Source organism: Dendrobates tinctorius, unplaced genomic scaffold (genome assembly GCF_039654945.1).
Source record: "Dendrobates tinctorius isolate UK_male_01 unplaced genomic scaffold, ASM3965494v1 ptg000377l, whole genome shotgun sequence".
Classification (NCBI taxonomy): Eukaryota; Metazoa; Chordata; class Amphibia; order Anura; family Dendrobatidae; genus Dendrobates; species Dendrobates tinctorius.
Window position 1 is genome coordinate 4,359,316 of NW_027362043.1, and position 24,109 is coordinate 4,383,424.

Sequence of the window (24,109 nt, forward strand, 5' to 3'; positions counted from 1 at the left end):
CTCCTGGCCACGATGAAAGCCGCGTGCGGCGGCACAGATGCAGTGCTTTTATTAACAATGCGTGTGGCTCTCATCGTGGCCAGGAGTATTTTGCTCCGTTGTAAAATCATTATACTGCCAACAAAATATAAATATCTACCATGTTGTGGTCCTGACTAAATAATTGCCCTTCATTCAATGTGATTCCTGCACAAAAAATCCCCCTAGACTGTCTCTCTCCATAATATCCCTCCCACACCACCCTTCTCCATAATATACCCCCTACACCGCACTTCCCCATAATATACCCCCTACACCTCCCCTCTCCATAAGATACTCCCCACACTGCACCCCTCCCCATAATATACCCCCCACACCACCCCTCTCCATAATATACTCCCTACACAACTCCTCTCCCTAATATCACCTTCACTGACCCTTCCCATAATATACCCTCTACACCACCCCTCACCATTATACCCCCTACACCGCCGCTCACCATAATATACCGCCTACACCACCCCTCTCCATAAGATACTCCCCACTTACTGCACCGCTCCCCATAATATACCCCCCACACCATAATATACTCCCTACACAACTCCTCTCCCCAATATCCCCTTCACTGACCCTTCCCATAGTATATCTCATACACCGCCCACCCCGACCATAATATACCCCCACACGCTGCCCCTCCACATGATAAATGTCCCTCTCCAAAATATCCTGCCTACACCACTCCTCTCCCCATAGTATATCCAATACACCGCCCCTCCCCATAATATACCCCCACACACGCTGCCCCTCCCCATGATAAATGTCCCTCTCCATAATATCCTGCCTACACTACCCCTCTCCATAATATCCCCTTTGCTGACTCTCCCTATAATATACCCCATACACCACCCCTCTCCAAAACATACCTCTCCATCTCATAATATCCCGCCTACACCGTCCCTCTCCATAATGGTCATCTCCATAATGTCCCCCACTTACTGCTCCTAGTCTCTATAATGTCCTCCCTCCACAGTGCCCATCTGAACACACAAACACACTCATACACTTGCGCGCGCGCGCACACACACACACTCATATCTTATGCACAGCAAATGACAGATCTCCAATCTTCAGCAGCTCAGCTCCTCATTGGAGCGCTGCTGCTCACCATTCTTCCCGCCGGCCGCCTTGTCCCCATCTCTTCTGCCCTGCGTCGCCAGCAGCAGTATGACGAGGTCGAGCATGATGACCTCATCACTCTGCTGCACGATAGGCCGCGGAGCAGCAACAACGGCGATGCTCTGCTCTGTTCCTGCCGGATATCATGCATTCAAATGTATTCGCGTCTCATTCATGCACGATCAGGAAGGAGTCTGCCAGCCCAGCCGCAAATAAAGTTTTAGGGCCGCAATAAAAAGTAGTGTCAGTCCTCCGGCGGCCCTGAACAGCCTTCTGGGTACCATCCTAGGGGGAAAAAGCATCGCTGCCACCCGGCCCAGCCCGCCACTACACAGAGGTTTATATTGTACAGCCGTAAAAATAAAAAAATCATTTTTTTTATAAAAATGATCTTTTTGCCCACAATATTCTATCTTCACACGGGTAACAGGAGAAATTAGACCCCAAAAGTTGTTGTCCAATTTGTCCTGAGTACGCCGATACCCTAATTGTGGGGGGAAAATCATGTTTGGGCACACAGCAGAGCTCAGAAGGGAAGGAGCACCGTTTGACTTTTTCAACGCAGAATTGGCTGGAATTGAGATCGGACGCCATGTCACGTTTGGAGAGCCCCTGATGTGCCTTAACAGTGAAAAACTCCAATTTTAACTTCAACCCTATCCCCAACACCCTAACCCTAACCCCAGCCCTAGCCATAACCCTAACCACAAACCCCTAACCCTTATCCCAGCCCTAGCCATAACCCTAACACCAATCCTAACACACCCCTAACCCTAATACAAACCCTAACTTTAGCCCCAACCCTAACCCTTACTTTAGCCCCAACCCTAACTTTAGCCCTAACCCTAATGGGAAAATGGAAATACATTTTTTTTTATTATATTATTTTTCTCTAAGAGGGTGATAAAGGGGGGATTTATTTACTACTAGCTGAAGATCCCGGTGCTGCCCGGGCATAGTACCTATCTGTGGTTAGTTATAGCAAATTATAATTATCCTCCATCCCATAGTCCCGTGCCCATATACCCATCATACATATCCATGATCCCATAGGCCCGTGCCCATATACCCATCATACATATCCTCCATCCCATAGTCGAGTGCCCATATACCCATCATACATCCTTCATCTCATAGTTCCATGCCCATATTCCCATCATACATATCCTCCATCCCATAGTCCCGTGCCTATATACCCATCATACATATCCTCCATCCCATAGCCCCGTGCCCATATACCCGTCATGCATATCCTCCATCCCATAGTCGAGTGTCCATATACCCATCATACATCCTTCATCTCAGTCCCATGCCCATATACCCATCATACATATCCTCCATCCCATAGTCCCGTGCCTATATACCCATCATACATATCCTCCATCCCATAGTCCCGTGCCCATATACCCATCATACATATCCGCCATCCCATAGTCCCGTGCCCATATACCCATCATACATATCCTCCATCCCATAGTCCCGTGCCCATATACCCATCATACATATCCGCCATCCCATAGTCCCGTGCCCATATACCCGTCATACATATCCTCCATCCCACAGTCCAGTGCCCATATACCCATCACACATCCTCCATCCCATAGTCCCGTGCCCATATACCCATCACACATCCTCCATCCCATAGTCAACCATTATGACATCATAATGAGCGTCGGCAGGGCTTGCAACCTATGATGACATCAGCGTCGCCATGGCAACCATTGTGACATCATAATGAGGGGCGGGGCTTGATACGCACAGTTTCCCCAGTATGCAAATAGGGACATTATGACATCATAATGAGGGGCGGGGCTTGACGCGCACACTTTTTCCCCAGTATGTAGATGGGGCAAAATTGTTTGGTGAATTGGAACGCGTGGGGTTAAAATTTCACCTCACAACATAGCTTAGGACGCTCTCGGGGTCCAGACGTGTGACTGTGCCATATTTTGTGGCTGTAGCTGCGATGGTGCGGATGCCAATCCCGGACATACACATACATACACACATACACACTTTGAGCTTTATATATTAGATTTATAGCAGCTGTCAAACGCTAAGATGCTTTTTATTTCAAAAAATTGTTTTTGCAATCACCACATTTTGAGCTATAGTTTTTCCATATTTTGGCCCACAGAGTCATGTGAGGTCTTGTTTTTTGCGGGATGAGTTGATTTTTTATTGGTATCATTTTCATGCGCGTGACATTTTTTGATTGCTTTTTATTACAATTTTTGTAAGGCAGAATGAGCAAAAACCAGCAACTCATGAATTTCTTTTGGGGGGCCTTTATACCGTTCCGCGTGTGGTAAAATTGATAAAGCAGTTTTATTCTTCGGGTTAGTACGATTACAGCGATACCTCATTTATTTTTTTTATGTTTTGGCGCTTTTATACAATAAAAACTATTATATAAAAAATATTTTTGCATCGCTTTATTTTGAGAGCTATAACTTTTAAATTTTTTTGCTGATCACGCTGTATGGTGGCTCATTTTTTGAGGTAAAAGATGACTTTTCAGCGGTACCACGCTTATGTATATCCATCTTTTTGATTGTGTGTTATTCCACTTTTTGTTCGGCGGTATGATGATAAAGCATTTTTTTTGCCTTTTTTCTGGGGTTCACTAGTTGAACAGTTTTATAGGTTGGGTCGTTATGGACGCGGTGATGCTAAATATGTGTACTTTTATTGTTTTTTTATTTACATAAAGAAATGTATTTATTGGGGAAAATTTTTTTTTTCTTTATTTAGGAATCTTTTAAAAAATATTTTTTCACGTTTATTTTTTTTTTTTTTACTTTATTACATTGTCCCAGAATGGGACATCATTAAATCATGTCAGATCGCTGATCAGACACTTTGCAAAGCAATGTGTCAGATCAGCGATCTGTCAGGCAGTGAAGGAGATTTGCTGGTGCCAGCTCTCAGCAGGCACTGACAAGCCACCTCTTTGCAGGACCTTGAAGGACCCCACAGCCATCTTGGAGCCAGAGTGCTGATATAGTGGGAGAAGTCTAGTGACTTCAGGGTTAATTTTGTTATCAGACGTGTTGGACATTATTTTGTAGGGTTTTGGGCAGATTGCAGACAGTGTCTTTCCTTTCCTCTCCTTTCTAGTTAGTTTGGGCCCCATCGTTTGCTCAGCCTATTTTCCTGCCTGTTTGTGTTTTCATCTTGTTTCACCGTCAATACATGTGTGGGGGCTGTCTATTCCTTTGGGGTCTGCTCTGGGGCAGTTAGTTTTCCCCTTTTCTCGCTTTAGGCTTATTTAGTCCTCCGGCCTTGATGAGGCGTCTAGGTTCATCGTAGGTACGCTCCACGGCTGCTGCTAGTTGTGTGGTTAGGATCAGGGATCTGCAATCTGCATAGTTACCAACCTCTCTGGTTTTTCTGGGGCTTAGCTTGTTTTAGTTTTTTTTTCCTCCTCGGTGACCCATTCATAACACCCTCCCCTATGGCTCAGTGAAGCCTCGTCCCTGATGGCTCCACAAATGTTGCTCTCTAAGAGCTCCGTAAAGGCCCCTCCGTGATGCCCCGCTGCCCGATGGCGCCGAGAATACCTAATGCCCAATGGCGCTGTGAAGCCCTGCTGTCCGAAGGCTGTGAAGCCTCTTGCTTGATGGCACCGTGAAACCCCCTCAATAATGGCACAGTGATGCCCCCTCACTGGTGGCAACATAAAGCCCAGTCCCTGATTACTTCACGTAGGTTGCATTCTGACGGCTCCGTGAAGCCCCGCTTCCCTATGGCATTTTGTAGCCCCCTCCGTGATGGCTCCACAAAGGCCGCTCCCATGGGGCTCCACGAAGCCGCCCTCAGTGATGGCCACAAAGGTTGCTCTGCAAGGGCTCTGTGAAGCCCCGTTCCCCGATGTTTTCATGAAGGCTGCTCACTGATGGCACCATGAAGCCCCTTCACTGATAGCTTTATGAAGATTGCTCTTTAAGTGCACCATGATGCCCATCCCCGATGTATCTGTGAAGCCACGCTCTCTGAAGGCTCAGGGAAGCCCCACTTTCCGATGGCACCATGAAGCCCCCTCCTTGATGGCTCCATGAAAGCCACTCCCAGATGTTTTCACGAAGCACCCCTCCCTGATGGCTCCCCTAATGTTGCTAAGGGCTCTGTAAAGGCCTCTCCCCAATGACATGAAGCCCCACTGCCCGATGGCTGTTTAGCCCCTCCCTGATGACAATGTGATGCTCCATCCCTGATGGCTCCAAAAATTTTGCTAAGGGCTCTGTAAAGGCCCCTCCCCAATGACAACGTGAAGCCCCACTGCCCGATGGCTCCATTTAGCCCCCTCCCTGAAGACACTGTGATGCTGTCCCTGTTGGCTCCACGAATGTTACACTCTAAAGGCTCCGTGAAGGCCCCTCATTGATGGCTCCATGAAGCCATGCTCGCCGATTTCTCTGTGAAGCCATGCTCCCCGATTTCTCTGTGATTCCCCCTCCTTGATGGCTTCACAAAGTCCCCTCCCTGATAGTTGCACGAATCTTGTTCTCTAAAGGCTCCATAAAGGCCCCTCCCCGATGGCTCTGTGAAGTCACACTTCCTGATGGCATAGTGAAGCCCCCTCCTTGACGGCTCCATGAAGGTAGCTTCCAAATGGCTTCACGAAGGCAGCTCCCAGATGGTTCCACCCCGATGGCTTTGTGAAGGCCTGCTTTCCAATGGCTCCATGAACCCCTATTCCCCCATGGCTCCTAAAAGCCTCATCCCTGATGGCTCCACGAATGTTGCTCTCTGAGGGCTCTGTAAAGGACCCTCCCCGGTGGCTTTGTGAAGCCCCTCTTTAACGGCACCGTGAAGACTCATCCCTAAAGGCTCCACGAAGATTGAATTCTGAGGGCTCCGTGAAGGCCACTTCCATGTGCCTTCACGAAGCCCCTTCCGTGATGGTTGCTCTGTAAGAGCTCCTTGAAGCCTCGCTCCCTGATGACACCATGAAGCCTGGACCCTGATGGCTTTACCAAGGTTGCTCTTTAAGGCCTCATTGATGCCCCATCTCCGATGGCTCAGTGAAGCCACGCTCCCCGATGGCACCATGAAGCCCCCTTCTTGATGGCTCCATGAAAGCCACTTCTAAATGGCTTCATGAAGGCAGCTCCCAGATGGTTCCATGAATGTTGCTCTCTTGCTCTCCGATGTCTCCGTGACGCCCCCTTAATGATGGCTTTACGAAGGTTGGTCTCTTAGTTCACCGTGATGCCCCATCCCCAATGGCTCCATGAAGCCATGCTTCTCGATGGCTCGGTGAAGCTCCACTGCCTGATAGCTCCACGAAGCCCGGTCCCAACTGGCTTCATGAAGGCAGCTCCCAGATTGCTCCACGAATGTTGCACTCTAAGGGCTCGTTGCGGTGAAGGCTGCTCCTAAATGGCTTCATTAAGGCAGCTCCCACATGGTTCCACAAAGACACCTCCCTGATGGCTCCACAAATTTTGCTAAGGGCTCCATAAGACCCCTCCCAGATAGCTCCTTTTAGCCCCCTCCCTGATAGCACTGTGAAGTCCCCTCACTGATGGCACCGTGATGCCCCATCCCTGATGGCTCAACGAAGGTTGCACTCTAAGGGCTCAATGAAGGTCCCTTCTTGATGGCTCCGTGAAGCCACACTCCTCGATGGCTCCGTGCAGTCCCACTCCTCGATGGCATCGTGAAGCCTCCTCCTTGATGGCTCCATGAAGGCCACTCCCAGATAGCTCCACGAAGCCCCCTCCGTGATGGTCATGAAGGTCCTTCCTTGATGGCTCCACAAAGGCTGCCCTATAAAGCTCCGTGAAGGTTGCTCCCCGATGGCCTCTCCACGATGCCTCTGTGAATGCCGTTCTCTGATGGCGGCCCAAAGGCCCTTCTCCGATGGCTCCGTGAAGGCCGCTTCCCGATGGCACCATGAAACCAAGACTTTGATGGCTCCACAAGACTCCTTGAATGCCCCTCCGTGATGGCTCTTTGAAGCCCCGTTCCCCAATGGCTCCGTGACGTTCTCTCTGATAGCTCCATGAAGGCTGTTCCCTGATGGCTCCACGAATGTTGCTCACTAAGGGCTCCATAAAGCCCCCTCCCTGATGGGTCCGTGAAACCCCTCCTTGATGGCACTGTGAAGTCTCATCCCTGATGGCTCCACAAAGGTTGCTCTTTAAGGGCTCTGTGAAGCCCCACTGAGCTTGATGGCCACGTGAAGGCCGCTTGCAGATGGATCCACAAAGCCCTCCTTAAAGTACACCTGTCATCCTGTTTTGGCCACTATAAGATGCAGCCACTGCCTTTCAGGGCTTATCTACATCATTCTATAATGCTGTAAATGAGCCCCCGGTCCAACCTGCAAGATAAGAAAAATAAGTTTTATTATACTCACCCAGGGGCGGGGCTGTCCGATGGGTGTCGCAGCTCCGGATCCGGCGCCTCCAATCTTCTTGCGACGCCGTCCTCCTGCTTGTTTCATCTTGAGGGCAGAGAAGTTTGCATGCACAAAAGTGTGATGTCAGGAGCAAAGAAGCAAGCAGGAGGGCGGTGTCGCAAGATGGGAGGCGCCGGACACGCCCCCCCCCGGGTGAGTATAATAAAACTTACTTTTCTCATCTTGCAAGTCGGATCAGAGGTGTATCTACAGCATTATAGAATGCTGTAGATAAGCCCTGAAAGGCGGTGGTTGCATCTTATAGTGGCCAAAATAGGTGACAGGTTCCCTTTAAGGGCCCTATGAAGCCCCGGCTCCCCAAAGGCTGCTCCCTGGAGTTTATAGGTGAAGGATTTTGTAGTCATTCTCTTAATACATAACGCATGTTTATTCTTTCGTACAGAAAGTGGAACACAGTCCAGTCACTGACAAAAGTAACACGCAGAGCACAAACACTTGAAGGATACTACTAGGATGTGAGGTACAGTACAGACACGTGAAACACAGTACATTAAGAGCAACTCACAACATGGAAGCTGAGGTACATGAGGGAGGCTGTGGAGTGCGGTGCAGAGGATGTGGAGTATGGTGCGGAGACCGTGAGACACAATGAGTTGGCAGAGAATGGTCCAAAAAGTGTGGAGTACAGTGCAGAAACTGAAATGCAGTAAGGAGTCAGCAAGGTTTGGTGAGGAGCATGTGGAGTATGGTGTGGAGCATGTACGGTGCGGAGCATGTGGAGAACGGTGCGGAGCATGTGGAGTACGGTGCAAAGCCAGTGAGATACAGTAAAGAGTCTGCAGAGTACAGTACAAAAGATGTGGAGTACGGTGCAGACACAGCGAGATGCAGTAAGGATGATGTTCAGTATTGTGCGGATGATGATGGCGGATGATGCGAAGTATGTGGAGTGTGGTGCGGAGACAGTGAGATGCAGCAAGAACTCAGGAGTCAGCTGAGTACAGTATGGAAGATGTGGAGTACAGTGCGGAGACAGTGAGATGCGGTAGTCAGCAGAGTACAGTATGGAGGATGTGGAGTATGGTGTGGAGAACGTGCAGTGTGGTGGGGAGGATGTGGAGTATGGTGGGGACAGTGAGATACAGCAAGGAGTCAGCAGAATACAGCATGGAGTGTGACAAAGTCATTGTTAAAGCACTGGAGAGGCGAAATGTGGCACTATGCTTAATGGCGTCAGTGATGTGAAACCCAAAGTATTTTACCTCCAGCACATTAAGTGTTGTGAGGATTTAGTTAAGTTGCATAATGGGCTGGTTTTTATGTTGACACCAAAAGAATGGGTGGAAGGGTGTCCACTTTATCTCCACCTGCAGAGCCGACACCGTGTGCTGACAGGACCTGTGTGATGTCACAGTCTTGTTTTCAGTCACTTGGGGGAGGAGTCACATGGTGTGGGGCTTAATTAGCTGAGCCCAGAAGCAATCTTTGGTCAGCAGGACTGGAGAGAGGATTCTCCAGTGATTTTTGTGTCCTGAGAAGGAAAGCCTGAACCTGTGTTGCTGCACAGCTGGCTGCTACCCGCAAACATATGGACTCTGTTCAGCATTTTGTTTTCTTTGTTGTTTTACTGTGTTTGCCCGAAGGGCTGTGTTGATTTTCCCTTCTTGTTGGTTTATGCTGCAACATAATAAACCAATCAAAGTTTTAAAGAGACAGTGTTCCTGTTTTCGACGTCCGTGTACCACCAAGTGAGTTGAACTACCACAGGAAGATGTGGAGCATGGTGCGGAGACAGCGAGATGCAGTAAGGAGTCAGCAGAGAACAGTATGGAGGATGTGGAGTATGGTGCGGAGACACTGAGATGCAGTAAGGAGTTAGCAGAGTACAGTATGGAGGATATGGCGTACTGTGCAGAGGATGTGACGTATGATGCGGAGACAGTTCACTGCAGTAAAGAGTCAGCAGAGTGCAGTATGGAGACAGTAATATGCAGTAAGGAGTCAGCAGAGTATAGTATGTAGGAAGTGGTGTATTGTGCGGAGGATGTTGAGTATGGTGCGGAGACAGTGAGATGAAGTAAGGAGTCACCAGAGTACAGTATGTAGGAAGTGAAGTATGGTCCAGAGGATGTGGAGTATGGTGCGAAGACAGTGAAATGCGGTAAGGAGTCAGCAGAGCACGGTGCGGAGGATGTGGAGTATGGTGCGAAGACAATGAGATGCAGTACGCAGTCAGCAGAGTACAGTGGAGAGGATGTGGAGTATGGTGCGAAGACCGTGAGATGCAGTAAGGAGTGAGCAGATAACAGTATGGAGAATGTGGAATATGGTGTGGAGACAGGGAGATGCAATAAGCTGTCGACGGTTACAGTACGGAGACATCTCTGTAAAACAGATTCAATAACTTATGTAAAAACAAGAAATAAACTTTCACTAAAAAGCAAGTGCAAATCCCTCATCGTCTAGCGGGACACGACGGCACACTGTCTGTGCCGGGAACAACAACATATTCAGAAAAGTTCTGCCTCATGCTTCACTACTGTCAATATCTCTGCTTGCCGTAACCGAAAGGAAACATTTCCATTTTACGTGTGAAAATGATCCTGACCTAATCCCTCTCATAGCTGAGGATTTGCTACATGCCCTCACAATCCTGTGAGAAAACACATCAGCAGCACAAATCTGGCACCTGTGTAACAAGCCCGAGGTCAGACTGGCCAAGTCACAGCAGATTGTCCAGATTGGATGCAACAGTAACAAACCCTCAGAGAAATGTTACAGGTTATGAAATATCTTCTACTTCTATGATAACAAAGATCTTCAAATGTTGAGGAATTCAAGAAAAGAATATTGTTAATATTAATAACTGATAGGCCCAGAACTTTTCATACGTCCCCGAGAGTGAATATGTACAGGAGGACAATGAGCCATATACGGCCAAGAAGGGACTATGACGGAGCCACGACGAGCTGCTCATCTGATCATCCACGGTCCCGGGGAGCGTGCAGGGCTATGATGCATCTCAGCCATTCCTGAACTCAACGCCACACAGGTCCAACTTTATGAAAAGACCTAGAACAACAGAATAAGCATTAAGAAAGTGGCGACCATGCGCGGGACGAGCGGTGGCAACCATGGGGGACTGAGCGGCGGCGACCATGCGGGGGGGAGAGGAGTGCAGCAGCTGTAGCGTAGGAGGAGAGCAGCGCAGCAGTTGTGTAAGGACGGAGGAGCGGGCATAGCAGCAGTTGTGCCCTGCAGAGGAGCGAGCAACTCACCAGTTGTGACTTGCGGAGGAGCAGCAGTTGTGTAGGGACAGAGGAGAGAGCAGCACAGAAGTTGTGTAGGGACAGAGGAGAGAGCAGCGCAGCAGTTGTATAGGGACGGAGGAGAGAGCAGCGCAGCAGTTGTATAGGGACGGAGGAGAGAGCAGTGGAGCAGTTGTGCCGTGCGGAGGAGAGAGCAGGGCAGCAGTTGTGTAGGGGAGGAGGAGAGAACAGAACAGCAGTTGTGTAGGGGAGGAGGAAAGTGCAGTGGAGCAGTTGTGTAGGGGAGGAGGATACAGCAGCGGAGCAGTTGTGTAGGGGAGGAGGACACAGCAGCGGAGCAGTTGTGCCATGTGGAAAGAGCAGCGCAGCAGTTGTGCCATGTGGAGGAGATTGCAGAGCAGCAGTTGTGTAGGGACGGAGGAGAGAGAAGCGCAGCATTTGTGTAGGGCAGGAGTTGTGCCGTGTGGAGGAGAGAGCAGTGCAGCAGTTGTGCCATGTGGAGGAGACAAATGAAGCAGTTGTGTAGGGATGAAGGAGAGAGCATCACAGCAGTTGTGTAGGAGAGGAGGAGAGAGCAGTGCAGCAGTTGTGAAGGGATGGAGGAGAGAGCAGTGCGGCAGTTCTGTAGGGATGGAGGAGAGAGCAGCGCAGCAGTTGTGGAAGGAGGAGGAGAGAGCAGGGCAGCAGTTACTGGGAGAAAATAGCGCAGTTGTGTAGGGACGGAAGAGAAAGCAGAGCAGCGTAGCAGTTGAGTGGGGGTGGAGAAGAGAGCAGAATTTGTGTAAGGGAGGAGGAGAGAGTAGAACAGCAGTTGTGTAGGGGCGGAGGAGAGAGCAGTGGAGCAATTGTGTAGAGGCGGAGACGAGAGATGCGCAGCAGTTGTGTTGGGGAGGAGGGGAACAGAGCACCTGCGGAATAGAGGCAGGGCAGCGGTAGTGCCATGCGGAGAAGCGAGCAGCAGTTGTACAGTGCGGCGGAGAGAACAGTGCAGCAGTTGCGCCCAGGTGAGCAGCTCGGGAGGGGGCACTGATGGTTTGGGATTTAGGGATTGATGTAGATGTACAGATTATACACCCAGACCTGTGGCCTCCGTGTGCAGGATCTGGTCATCGTGGCTCCGGATCTGACCGCGGACATACACCTTCCGACCTTCTTCTTTCTCCACATGACTGTCCACAATCACAGTACACCCTAAAGGGATAGGACTGCGGAGACAGAAGTGGAATATGAGACCACAGGAGAGGAAGCCGCAGAGCGATGATGGCGATGAGGTCTGCCGTATATCAGCCTCTTACTTCCGGTAGTCTATATTCAGATTGGCGGTCAGAACGGGTCCTGCGATGTACACCGCTCCCGCACCAAGGGTGCTATCTAGGATGGTAGCAATACAGCCGCCATGTGTGAACCTGAGGGATAAAGATGATGTGAGGGCACAGGGCGACATTACAGTCAGTACTCACCCACCCAAGCAGGACTCACCCCGGAGGGCCCTCTAGGAAAGGACCTGGCTGGAAAATACAGACCATCCTCCTCTCGTCTGCATTATAAAACATGGAGTACTCGAACCCCACACCATCCAGCTCAGTATTCCTGGTGAAGAGACGGGTGACCCGGCTGCCCTCCGGGGGCGAATCTGTGACAGGGAAGGAAGAATGCAGGTAAAACCACAAGGATGATATATATATATATATATATATGTATATATATATATATATATATATATATAGGGTCCAGGTCCGGTACCTGCCATGTGGTGTACAGTGCTATATTATGATTGATAGATAGATAGATAGATAGATATGCACAGCGCTGGCAAAAATTAAGCGACCACTGCCCAGTTTTATAAAAATCAGCATCTCTACATGTCTGACAGCCATTCCATTCTAGTGTCAGTTGAATTCCAACCAGAGTACACCTCATTCTACTTAATGTGCTTCTGATTAGGTGATCACCTGAACCAAATCTTATTTAACGAAGGAAAGTATAAAAAACCCTCCTGTGGTGTCCACAATCCTCAATAGGACAAGCTGGATGGCAAAACGAGTGCTAGTAATATCCCAAAAAGTCATAGGAATGAAAAAATAACTTTTAACCATGCAAAAGGAGTTAAAAAGAAAAGTCTTGAGTGAGGAAAACATGGGCACAACTCTGGCTTTACTAGCACAGGGATACAGTTAGCATCATTTTGCCTCCATCCTTAAAATTTCTAAGACAGCAGTCCATTACAACAAGGTCAAGCAGCAGACATTGGGGACAACAAAGCTACAGACCAGCAGAGGACAAAAACGACTCTCTCGACTAACCGGGATGACCGTCATCTTATTCGAATGTCACTCAGCAACCGCAGGATGACATCAAGTGACCTACAAAAGAAATGGCAAATGGCAGCTGGGCTGAAGTACACGGCAAAGAACAGTTCATAACAGGCTCCTAGAGGCAGGGCTCAAGTCATGTAAAAATACAAAAAGTCTTTCATCAATGAGAAGCAAAGGAGAGCCAGGCTGAAGTTTGCCAAAGACCATATGGATTGGACCATAGGGGACTGGAGTAAGGCAATCTTCTTAATTTTCAGCTTTGCCCAACACCTGGTCGTCTAATGGTTATACGGAGACCTGAAAAAGCATACAAGCCACAGTGTCTTGCACCCACTGTGAAATTTGGTGGAGGATCGGTGATGATCTGGGAATGCTTCACCAAGGCTGGAATTGGGCAGGTTAATCTTTGCGAAGGACGTATGAATCAAGCCGCATACAAGGTTATCCTGGAAAAACAGTTAATTCCTTCTGCTCAGGCAATATTCCCCAACTCTGAAGACTGTTTTTTCCAGCAGGACAATGCGCCAGGCTACACAGCAAGGTCAATCAATGTGTGGATGAAGGACCATCACATCAAACCCCTGGCATGGCCAACCCAATCTCCAGACCTGAACCCCATTGAAAACCTCTGGAATGTAATGAGGAGGAAGATGAATAGTCACAAGCCATCAAACAAAGAAGAACTGCTTACATTTTTGTACCAGGAGTGGCATAAGGTCACCCAAAAGCAGTGTGAAAGACTGGTGGAAAGCATGCCAAGACACATGAAAGATGTGATTAAAAATCATGGTTATTCCACAAAATATTGATTTCTGAACTCTTCCTGAGTTAAAACATTAGTATTGTTGTTTCTAAATGATTATGAACTTGTTTTCTTAGCATTATTTGAGGTCTGAAAGCACTGCATTTTTTTGTTCTTTTGAACTTTTCTCATTTTCTGAAAATAAATACAAAATTTAGTGTTTGGAAAATCGAAGACATGTTGTCAGTAGTTTATAGAATAAAAGAGCAATTTACATTTTACTCAAAAATATACCTAAAATCAGACAAGCTGAAAATTTTGCAGTGGTCTATTAATTTTTGCCAGAGCTCAGCTGTATGTATGGGGTACAGGGCCGGTACCTGCCATGTGGTGTACAGTGCTGTATATATGTAGGCACATTAGTATATGGGAGGAGGAAAACTTTTCAAGATTGGTGATGACCATGGCAGTCATTTTAAAGTTGGCCATTTTGGATCCAACTTTATTTTTTCTTATGGGAAGAGGGTCATGTGACACATCAAACTTATTGAGAATTTCACAAGAAAAACAATGGTGTCCTTGTTTTTAACGTAACTTTATTATTTCATGAGTTATTTACAAGTTCTCTGTTTACAGCCATTGATATGTCGCAGAGGTTAACATGTGAGGAGCGGATAGAAATTGTCTTGCTGTCTGGTGAACGCAGTACCTGGGTCATTGCAGCAGATTTCAATGTAAGACACCCTACGCAAGAAAACTGTCACCATTCCCATTTTATTTAGGTGTATCCATATAAATGGCTCACCCAAAAAAGTTTTACCCATCACTGAACATAATGTTTTGTGTAAACTGAGGGTCCAGTTCCAATTTTTGTTTTACCCATTCTGCAAATTCAGCGCGCCGATCTGGCATCAGTCGAACATCCCTTCAGCGGATATTAGCTACTCACAAATGGCACCCTTACAAAATCCAGCTGCTGCAGCATCTCAAAGAGGATGGCCCAGATCGGCGCGCTGAATTTGCACACACACATACACTGTATACACCGTACGCACCACACACTGTATACGCCGTACGCATCACACACACACTGTACGCACCACACACACACACTGTAAACGTGGTATGCAGCCTCTTGCAGTTTCACCTGCAGAACATCGTCGTGAACACGCCGTCACCGGGATCAGCCGAATGATTCACTAACCGTCGCCATCTTTGTACAGGAGGAGCGCATGCACAGTTTTAATGTGACCACCGCTGTCTGCAAAGATGGCGGCGGTATGATTTACTGCGCCTACGTGAATTCCGCGCAGGCGCAGTGAATCATTCGGCTGATCCCGGCGGCAGATGCTTGATGTGTCTACAGGCAGGGGAAGCCGGTCACATTAAAGAGGTTTTCCTACGAACGAAAGTTCATTTTCTACTTTTGCTGCTGGAGTCCCTATATATACTTGAGCGCCACTGAGGTTTTTATATGATATCATTTTAAAACTTGTCTGTGTCTGACCGTGTACGGCGCATACCACATCTCCTGGGCAGGAGAGGAAGCAAAAGACAATACTGACATTACAGCAGGGGATCACAGAGGATTCATTTTGTGAGGTAAAATATTTCACTGACTATTTTTAAACAATATTTTACCTCACAAATTGTATCCTCTGTGATCTCCTGCTGTAATGTCAGTATTGTCTTTTGCTTCCTCCCCTGCCCAGGAGCTGTGGTATGTTTTTTACAAGGTCAGACACAGACAACTTTTAAAATGAACTTTCGTTCGTGGGAAAACCCCTTTAAAAAGCAAATAACGCCAACATGGCTCCTCATAAAAAGTATGCCAATGAAAGGAAAGCAGCAAAGGCACAACGTCAAAGACAACAACAGGCAAATGAGACTCTTGAAGAGCAACAGTATCGCTGGGACAAAAACAATGCATATAAGCATAGGCGTCAAGCACGAGTCCCCTGATGCAAAAGTCATTAGATTATCACAGGATGCCATTGGGCAACAACAGCGCCGCAAACAGAAATCTGCAGTCTTAACAGCAATACCATGCTCACAAGATGACCCATTGGAACCAGCACACCACACCGCCGAGTCTACAAATTTAAAGTGTATGAGGTTAACTAAGAAGGCATTTTCCCAACGCAAGCTACTTCAGGAACAATGTCCATTGGCCACAGCAAGAAGACTGTCACACGATGCAGAAGCACACAGTCTACAGCGACAAGCTGAAACACAAAGCCAGAGAAGTGCGACTACAACAGCTACGACAAATCACCATCCTCCAGCAAATAAGTCACATACAAAAAGAAACTAATTATGCAAATTGTCTCTTCAGAGAGGAAGAGGACTAGAACTCTAGTGCCACCTATTGGAGGTAGCAATCCTAAAAGTCAATGTTGACCCTTTAACGAGCCTTGTTACATGACTTAGGATAAAAGCCAAGCCAGAATCTTAATTTGCAGACACTGTGTTTCGGGTACTGCCCCTCGTCAGTGCAAAGTGTGAGATCTGGTTTGGCTGTGTGAGAGGCGTCTGACCGATATCCAAGAAGTATCGTTTCTCCTTGCGGAGAATGACATGCTAAGCATGTCAAGGTGAGGAGACTTAAAGCCTCCTCTGGGAAATATGCTAATTATGCAAATTGTCTCTTCAGAGAGGAAGAAGACTAGAATTCTAGTGCCACCTATTGGAAGTAGCAATCTTAAAAGTCTGCAAATTGTGTCTGAAAATTGAGATTCTGGCTTGGCTTTTATCCTAAGTCATGTAACAAGGCTCGTTAAAAGGTCAACATTGACTTTTAGGATTACTACTTCCAATAGGTGGCACTAGAGTTCTAGTCCTCTTCCTCTGTGAAGAGAAAATTTGCAAATTAGCATATTTCCCAGAGGAGCATTGCAGCTTTAAGCCTCCTCACCTCGACATGCTTAGCATGCCATTCTGGAGAAATGATACTTCTTGGATACAAAAAGAAAGACATGAAAAAGACATGAACTTAAACTACAAGCAAAAAATGTAACCCATGATGAAAACACAATTCACGAACACAGCTGGTAGACAGGTCAAAGAAGAGAGCACAAACGGGAGAAGTCAGCACATGGGGAAAGAGAGTGGATAGGTGGGTGAGAACATGGGGGGGGGCACATTCTCAACGCTGCAAAGCCTGCCCCCATGGTGACGTTATCGCATCGGGCCTTCATCTAGTATATATATATATATATATATATATATATATATATATATATGGGGTACAGGGCCAGTACCTGCCATGTGGTGTACAGTGCTGTTATAGGACGGGATTCTTCTCCAGGCTCCACCGCCACTCAGCTCATTATACTTCCTGTAGAGGGCACAGGTGTCCAGGCTCCACGCCTCATTCGGGAGGCCGTAGTCTCGCTTTTGAGGAGATGGTGAACAGACCTGCAACACAGGACACATAAAATCACCTTATGTTCAGTAATAGCCGCAGCAAACAGGAAGTAACTACTTACCGAAATCCATCGCAGAGAGGAGGGGCTAGTGTGTGACCGCAAAGTAAGTTGACCAAAGACCCCACCTCCACGGAGCAAGCAGGTGCGGATGGGAAGCATGTTCAGCAGCAAGCTGGAGGGAGAGTGAACAGCAATAACAGGACCGCCACAATAGTCAGACGTGTGAGGGGCCTGTGCTATTCTGTGGTGGGAGTCACCAAAGGTGAGAGGTGTGTAGCCAAGGCACCTGCTCTTCTGGGGGAGGGTGTGCCCCTGCTCTCCCGGGGGAGTGTGTGTGGCCAAGGGGCCCCTGCTCTCTCGGGGGAGTGCGTGTGGCCCCTGCTCTGCCGGAGTGTATGTAGCCGAGGGGTTCCTACTTTCCCGGGGTGTATGTAGCCGAGGGGCCCCTGCTCTCCGAGGTTGTAGGTGGCCGAGTGGCCCCCGCTCTCCCGGGATGTAGGTGGCCGAGAGGCCCCCGCTCTCCCGGGATGTAGGTGGCCGAGAGGCCCCCGCTCTCCCGGGATGTAGGTGGCCGAGAGGCCCCCGCTCTCCCGGGATGTAGGTGGCCGAGAGGCCCCCGCTCTCCCGGGATGTAGGTGGCCGAGAGGCCCCCGCTCTCCCGGGATGTAGGTGGCCGAGAGGCCCCCGCTCTCCCGGGATGTAGGTGGCCGAGAGGCCCCCGCTCTCCCGGGATGTAGGTGGCCGAGAGGCCCCCGCTCTCCCGGGATGTAGGTGGCCGAGAGGCCCCCGCTCTCCCGGGATGTAGGTGGCCGAGAGGCCCCCGCTCTCCCGGGATGTAGGTGGCCGAGAGGCCCCCGCTCTCCCGGGATGTAGGTGGCCGAGAGGCCCCCGCTCTCCCGGGATGTAGGTGGCCGAGAGGCCCCCGCTCTCCCGGGATGTAGGTGGCCGAGAGGCCCCCGCTCTCCCGGGATGTAGGTGGCCGAGGCCCCCGCTCTCCCGGGATGTAGGTGGCCGAGAGGCCCCTGCTCTCCCGGGATGTAGGTGGCCGAGAGGCCCCTGCTCTCCCGGGATGTGGGTGGCCGAGAGGCCCCTGCTCTCCCGGAATGTGGGTGGCCGAGAGGCCCCTGCTCTCCCGAGATGTAGGTGGCCGAGAGGCCCCTGCTCTCCCCAGATGTAGGTGGCCGAGAGGCCCCTGCTCTCCCGAGATGTAGGTGGCCGAGAGGCCCCTGCTCTCCCGGGATGTAGGTGGCCGAGAGGCCCCTGCTCTCCCGGGATGTAGGTGGCCGAGAGGCCCCTGCTCTCCCGGGATGTAGGTGTAAGGATTCCGGACTTTCCTTTGTGCCCGTTTTGCCCTGATCCAAGATGGAGTCTTGTTTTTTGCCCTGTCATGGAACTTCTTGTCTGTCCTGATTATTTAAGACCAGGTCATGTGCTCCTCTTTGCCAGAGTATTTTGCTGCTGTTGGCTCCTGCTTTCTGGTAGACTCCCTGCTGCTGCTCATTACTCGTTGCTCTGCCTCTCTATGTTCTGCTTCTTACAGTCCTCTGTGTGTCTCTCAGGGCTGCCATCAAGGCATTACTGCCTTGACTGGTGTATGGGGCCCAATGACCAGAGGGGGCCGATGCAGAAACCGAACCTGAGTCCGATACGCAGGTTCAATTAAACTCTATTGCCGTGCGGGCCCGCACGGCAATAGTTGAAGGCTGGCAGCTGACGTCAGCGCACACGTCGCCGGCGTATCACATCATTGTCATTCGCCAGCGAGTCCGCGCTGAAATGCCTGGGGTGGACGTTGGTGCTGGACCGCGGCCAGGTAAGGAGAAAGTGGTATTTTTTTTATTTTTATTGAAAGCGGCAAGCCGGCAGGATGTGGAGACAGATGGGGAAGCATGGGGAGACAGATGGGGAAGGATGTGGAGACAGATGGGGCAGGATCATGGGGCAACATGTGGAGACAGATGGGGCAGGATCATGGTGTAAAATGTGGAGACAGATGGGGCAGGATCACGGTGTAGAATGTGGAGACAGATGGGGGCAGAATGTGGAGACAGATGGGGCAGGATCATGGGACAGGATGGATACAATGGAGACAGATAGGTCAGGATCTTGGGACAGATGGGGCAGGATGGGGTGATCATATGGGGGCAAAATGGATACTCATGAGGGCAGGATGGTAGAACATATGGCTGGAGCCAGGAATGAGAGATATGAGAGACACGGGGCCAGGATGGGGGATATTATTACCGTAGAGGCTAATTAAGGGATGTTATTTCTGCAGTGATGTATTTTATTTTTTTGAGGATACTGTTTTAAGTGGGGGGGGGGGGGGGGCGGACCTGTTACTGTGCAGAGCGACACTATGTTGCCTTTCTTTCATCTGGTGTAGTGTAGAAGTTGGGAAAAAAATTAAGTAATGTGTTCTGCAAGCGGTGCTCTAGATAACTGTGCTATTTCCTGCAGAGACGAGCCCTGGATGGAAGTAGTGATGGCGGTCTGTGCTGGATGAAAGATGAAAAGCGAAGATGAAGGACTTCACCTAGAGACGTCACTGCTGAGTCAGTGTGTTATCTGTACACTGACATTATATACAGAGTTCCTGTGTACAATATCACCAGTGATCACTGTATTACCTGTACATAGACAATGCATACTAAGTACATAATGGCACTTATGGTGATAGTATTGTGTTTTTTTTTATTAATGATCAGTATTGTAGTATTCAGTCATTATGTGGTCTGGTCATGGTGTGGTGGTATTTGTCCCTTGTACTGTATATGCTATTATTTGGTCACTGTGGTGATAATATGGTGTCTGGTCATGGTGTGGCCATATTTGTTCCTTGTATATGGTATTATAGGTCACTATATGGTGGAAAGATGTGGTCTGGACATGGTGTGGTGGTATTTGTCCCTTGTATGTGCTATTATTTGGTCACTATGTGGTGGTAAGATGTGGTCTGGACATGGTGTGGTGGTATTTGTCCCTTGTATGTGCTATTATTTGGTGACTATGTGGTGGTAATATGTGGTCTGGACATGGTATGGTGGTATTTGTTCCTTGCATGTGCTATTATTTGGTCTCTATATGGTGGTAATATGGTGTCTGGTCATCGTGCGGTGGTATTTGTCCCTTGTATGATATTATTGGTCATTTTAAAAATAAATAAAAATATACCTAAATTGTATTGAATATTTTAATACATTTTTAATAGGTTAGAGTGGAGTAGAGCTCAGCCAGAGGAGTCTACCTTGTGGTGGCAGATTTAAAAAAAATATTTTGGCCAAAACAAGAGCTGCTGGCTAGGTGTGTGATCTGGTGATGGGAATTGTTAATGTGTGATTGGTGAGAAGTGGAGTTTTCCAAGAGAGCGGTGGGCCAGTATGGAGCCCCGAAATTCCTAATGGCAGCCCTGGCGTTTCCCTGATGCTGTCTGTGCTTAACTACTGTCTGGACTGCTAGTTGAGCTATTCGCCCCTGGAACTGCTGTGGCCAATAAGGAATCCTGACATCATCTCCTCTAGGTCTGTTTGTCTGGGCTGCGGTGCTGGACTTGTGTGGGACTTTCAGCCCAAAAGGTACACATAGTGACCTTCTCTGGTTAATGCCACTTCTATATAATGCTGGACTTCTATGTTTAAGTGCTGTGTGCGTGCTCATTCCTAAATATCGCTGTACTGTCTCACTAAATGCGGTGTGCTTACTCACATACTTTCTGATGGACTTCTACGTTTAGTGCCTTGTACACACCTGTGATTTATTACTATTGGACTGGTTATACTAATGGTCGCACCCCGCTCTTCAGTTACTCTGGACATTTCCATATTATGCTGTGTTTTCGTGACTATTGCAGGAAGTGCCCTGTTAGTTTTGTTACACTTGTTATAGGGAACCTGTCACCAGTTTTTGAGCCTATGAAGAAATGCCACCACCTTTATCTGCTCCTGTGCTGCATTCCACAAATGTGTCTGCCAGCTCCTGACTCCCCCTGTATGCCCATAAAAATACCATTTGATATGCTCCCGCGCTGTATGTAAATAAGAGTGGTCTGGTCCAATGGGCGCCTTCGCTGTGGCATATGTCCCTCCTCTCTGCTCCTAATCGCATCCTCCTGCTTTGACTGATCCTGCGTCAGCCACATAGAAAACCTAGAGCTCGCACCTGCGCAGTAGCCTCACAGGACCGCACAGATGCACTCTGCTCTGCCCTTCTGTGAACAGAGCATAAAATAGCAATGTGGAAGTGCATAGTTGTGATTGATGTGAATGGCGAACCGAGATCTCGCGCCTGTGCGGTAGCCTCATTCAAATGATGTTGCAATGCGCTTGCACAGTGCTGTTTAATGCTCTGCTCACAGTAGGGCAGAGCAGAGTGCGCCTCCGCAGTCCTGTGAGGCTACTTCGCAAGCTCTCCGTTCATTATGTGGATGACTCATCACATCAACCAAAGCAGGAGGACGCGATTAGGAGCGAGGGACATATGCCACAGCAAAGACCCCATCGGGCCGGACCACTCTTATTTACATACAGCGCGGGAGCATATCAAGTGGTATTTTGGCGGGCATACAGGGGGAGTCAGGAGCTGACAGACACGTTTGTGGAATGCAGCACAGGAGCAGTTAAAGGTGGCGGCATTTCTTCATAGGCTCAAACTGGTGACGGGTTCCCTTGAAATACACTTATTTGCATCAACATTAGTCTCAGTGTCACATTATCCCTCGCAGATTCCGTAGTACCCATATAATTGTTACAGTAGGTGGCTGAGGGGCCCCTGCTCTCCCGGGGTGTATGTGGCTGAGGGGCCCCTGCTCTCCCGGGGTGTATGTGGCTGAGTGGCCCCTGCTCTCCCAGAATGTATATGGCTGAGGGGCCCCTGCTCTCCCGGGGTGTATGTGGCTGAGGGGCCCCTGCTCTCCCGGAATGTATATGGTTGAGCGGCCCCTGCTCTCCCGGGGTGTATGTGGCTGAGGGCCCCCTGCTCTCCCAGAATGTATATGGTTGAGTGGCCCCTGCTCTCCCGGGGTGTATGTGGCTGAGTGGCCCCTGCTCTCCCAGAATGTATATGGTTGAGTGGCCCCTGCTCTCCCGGGGTGTATGTGGCTGAGTGGCCCCTGCTCTCCCAGAATGTATATGGTTGAGTGGCCCCTGCTCTCCCGGGGTGTATGTGGCTGAGTGGCCCCTGCTCTCCCAGAATGTATATGGTTGAGTGGCCCCTGCTCTCCCAAAATGTATATGGTTGAGTGGCCCCTGCTCTCCCAGGAGTGCAGGCGTCTGAGGGGCCCTTTCTCTCCAGGGGTCTATGAGGCTGTGGGCCCCTGCTCTTCCAGGGAGTGCATGTAGCTGAGGGACCCTTCTCTTACGAAATGTAAGTAGCCGAGTGGCCCCTGATTTCCTGTGATATATAAGCTGGAGGGGCCCCTGCTCTCCAGGGATTTGTGTGGATGAGGGGCCCCTGCTCTCCCGGGGTGTACCGTATGTTGCTGAGGGGGTTCATACTCTCCCGGGGTGTATGTTGCTGAGGGGCCCCGCTCTTCCAGGGTGTATGTTGCTGGGGGGCCCCTGCTCTCCCGAGGTGTATGTAGCTGAGGGGCCCCTGCTCTCCCATGATATATAAGCTGAAGGGGCCCCTGCTCTCCCGGGCTGTATGCGGCTGAGCGCCCCTGAGCTCCCGGAGTGTATGTAGCTGAGGGGCCCCTGCTCTCCCGGGACTGCTGTGTGTGCTTGGGTTGACGGCTCTGTACGTTTCTCTCAGTGACCTGGCCGGGAGCAGAAATAATGGCGGTGTGTTGCTCAGCATTCCCGGCTCCTGTCACCTCTCACCTGACCTACCAGCCCGACGCTCGTTCACATCCCCGGCTGCCGCCTCCTCCTATAACACTGAACACGCCTCTCTGCCGGAGACTTCTCACTGGAGACACGCTCTACGGCGTCAATAGCTTCGGAATCATGGCGGCTCACTGTGTCATCTGCTCGTGTTTCGCATCGGCCTCTAGTGGCCGCTTTGCCCTCTCCTGAAAATGTCACCCAGCGGGCGCCATGTTTGTCTGTTACCCATAGCAACAAGTTACTACATTCTGGTGAGAGAGACATAAATAACACATATAGTGACATCACCATAGTTAGAATGAAAAGTATAGAAATGTAGGAGATAGATGAGGAGAATACAAATATGTATTACATTTAGTATAAAAAAAAGAACCCTCACAAAATGGTGCAGATTGGCTGCACAGGTCCGGAGTTAGCACTCTCAGGCTTTAGATATGGCAAACAGCCACAAATATTCCAGAACGTCCTTGTTTTTCAATCTCGGCTAAATCGGGGCAGCCCCTTGCAGGTGTAAAAAGTGGATGGGCCAGGGCGATTTTGGTGAGACCTTAAAGGGAATCTAACACCCCATTTTTGGCCTATCAGCTGCCGGCACTGCACATTGTGTAATGTTGTAGATAAGCCCCCAATGTAACCTGATAAGAAAAATGAGTTAGATAATACTATATCCCGAGGCGGTATGGTTTTGGTCCGATGGGTGTTGCGGTCCTGTCCGGCTCCTCCCATCTTCTAACGGTGACGTCCTCTTCTTTCCTTGCCATCGCAGCTCCTGCGCAGGCGCACTGCTCTCCCCTGTTGAGGGCAGAGCAGAGTCCTGCAGTGCGCAGGCGCCAGGAGAGGTCCGGCGCCTGCGCACTGCAGTATTCTGCTCTGCCCTCAACAGGGGAGAGCAGTGCGCCTGCGCAGGAGCCACGACAGGCAGCAAAGAAGAGGACGTCACCGTTAGAAGATGGGAGGCGCCGGACCGCAACACCCATCGGACCAAGACGGACCGCCCCCCCCCGGTGA

The 24,109-nt window shown here is 49.5% G+C and overlaps 1 protein-coding gene across 2 annotated transcripts; it reads right to left on the bottom strand.

Annotated features, from left to right (window-relative positions):
• Nucleotides 1-7,928: 7,928 nt before the first annotated feature.
• On the bottom strand, nucleotides 7,929-23,263 carry LOC141075873 (acyl-coenzyme A thioesterase THEM4-like). Of its 2 annotated transcripts, none has more exons than XM_073563039.1 (7): nucleotides 23,105-23,263; nucleotides 17,340-17,451; nucleotides 17,112-17,268; nucleotides 12,274-12,427; nucleotides 12,090-12,200; nucleotides 11,875-11,999; nucleotides 7,929-10,597 (listed from the first exon to the last, which is right to left on the bottom strand). In XM_073563039.1, exons 2-7 carry the CDS (start codon nucleotides 17,436-17,438, stop codon nucleotides 10,548-10,550), a joined length of 696 nt encoding a protein of 231 aa, XP_073419140.1. In that variant the 5' UTR covers nucleotides 17,439-17,451; nucleotides 23,105-23,263; the 3' UTR covers nucleotides 7,929-10,547. The 2 variants fall into 2 exon arrangements, with proteins under 2 accessions (XP_073419140.1, XP_073419138.1); XM_073563037.1 differs by having other exon boundaries at nucleotides 23,096-23,263.
• Between the last annotated feature and the right edge of the window lie 846 nt (nucleotides 23,264-24,109).

What these genes read in the sequence shown, in the direction of transcription:
- LOC141075873 (XM_073563039.1), bottom strand. Translation starts at nt 17,438, where the DNA reads ATGCTTCCCATCCGCACCTGCTTGCTCCGTGGAGGTGGGGTCTTTGGT. An exon ending in CACTGTACACCACATGGCAG is followed by an intron (nt 12,428 to 17,111) that starts GTACTGGCCCTG and finishes TCCCTGTCACAG; the next exon opens with ATTCGCCCCCGGAGGGCAGC. An exon ending in CCTGCACACGGAGGCCACAG is followed by an intron (nt 10,598 to 11,874) that starts GTCTGGGTGTAT and finishes CTGTTGTTCTAG; the next exon opens with GTCTTTTCATAAAGTTGGAC.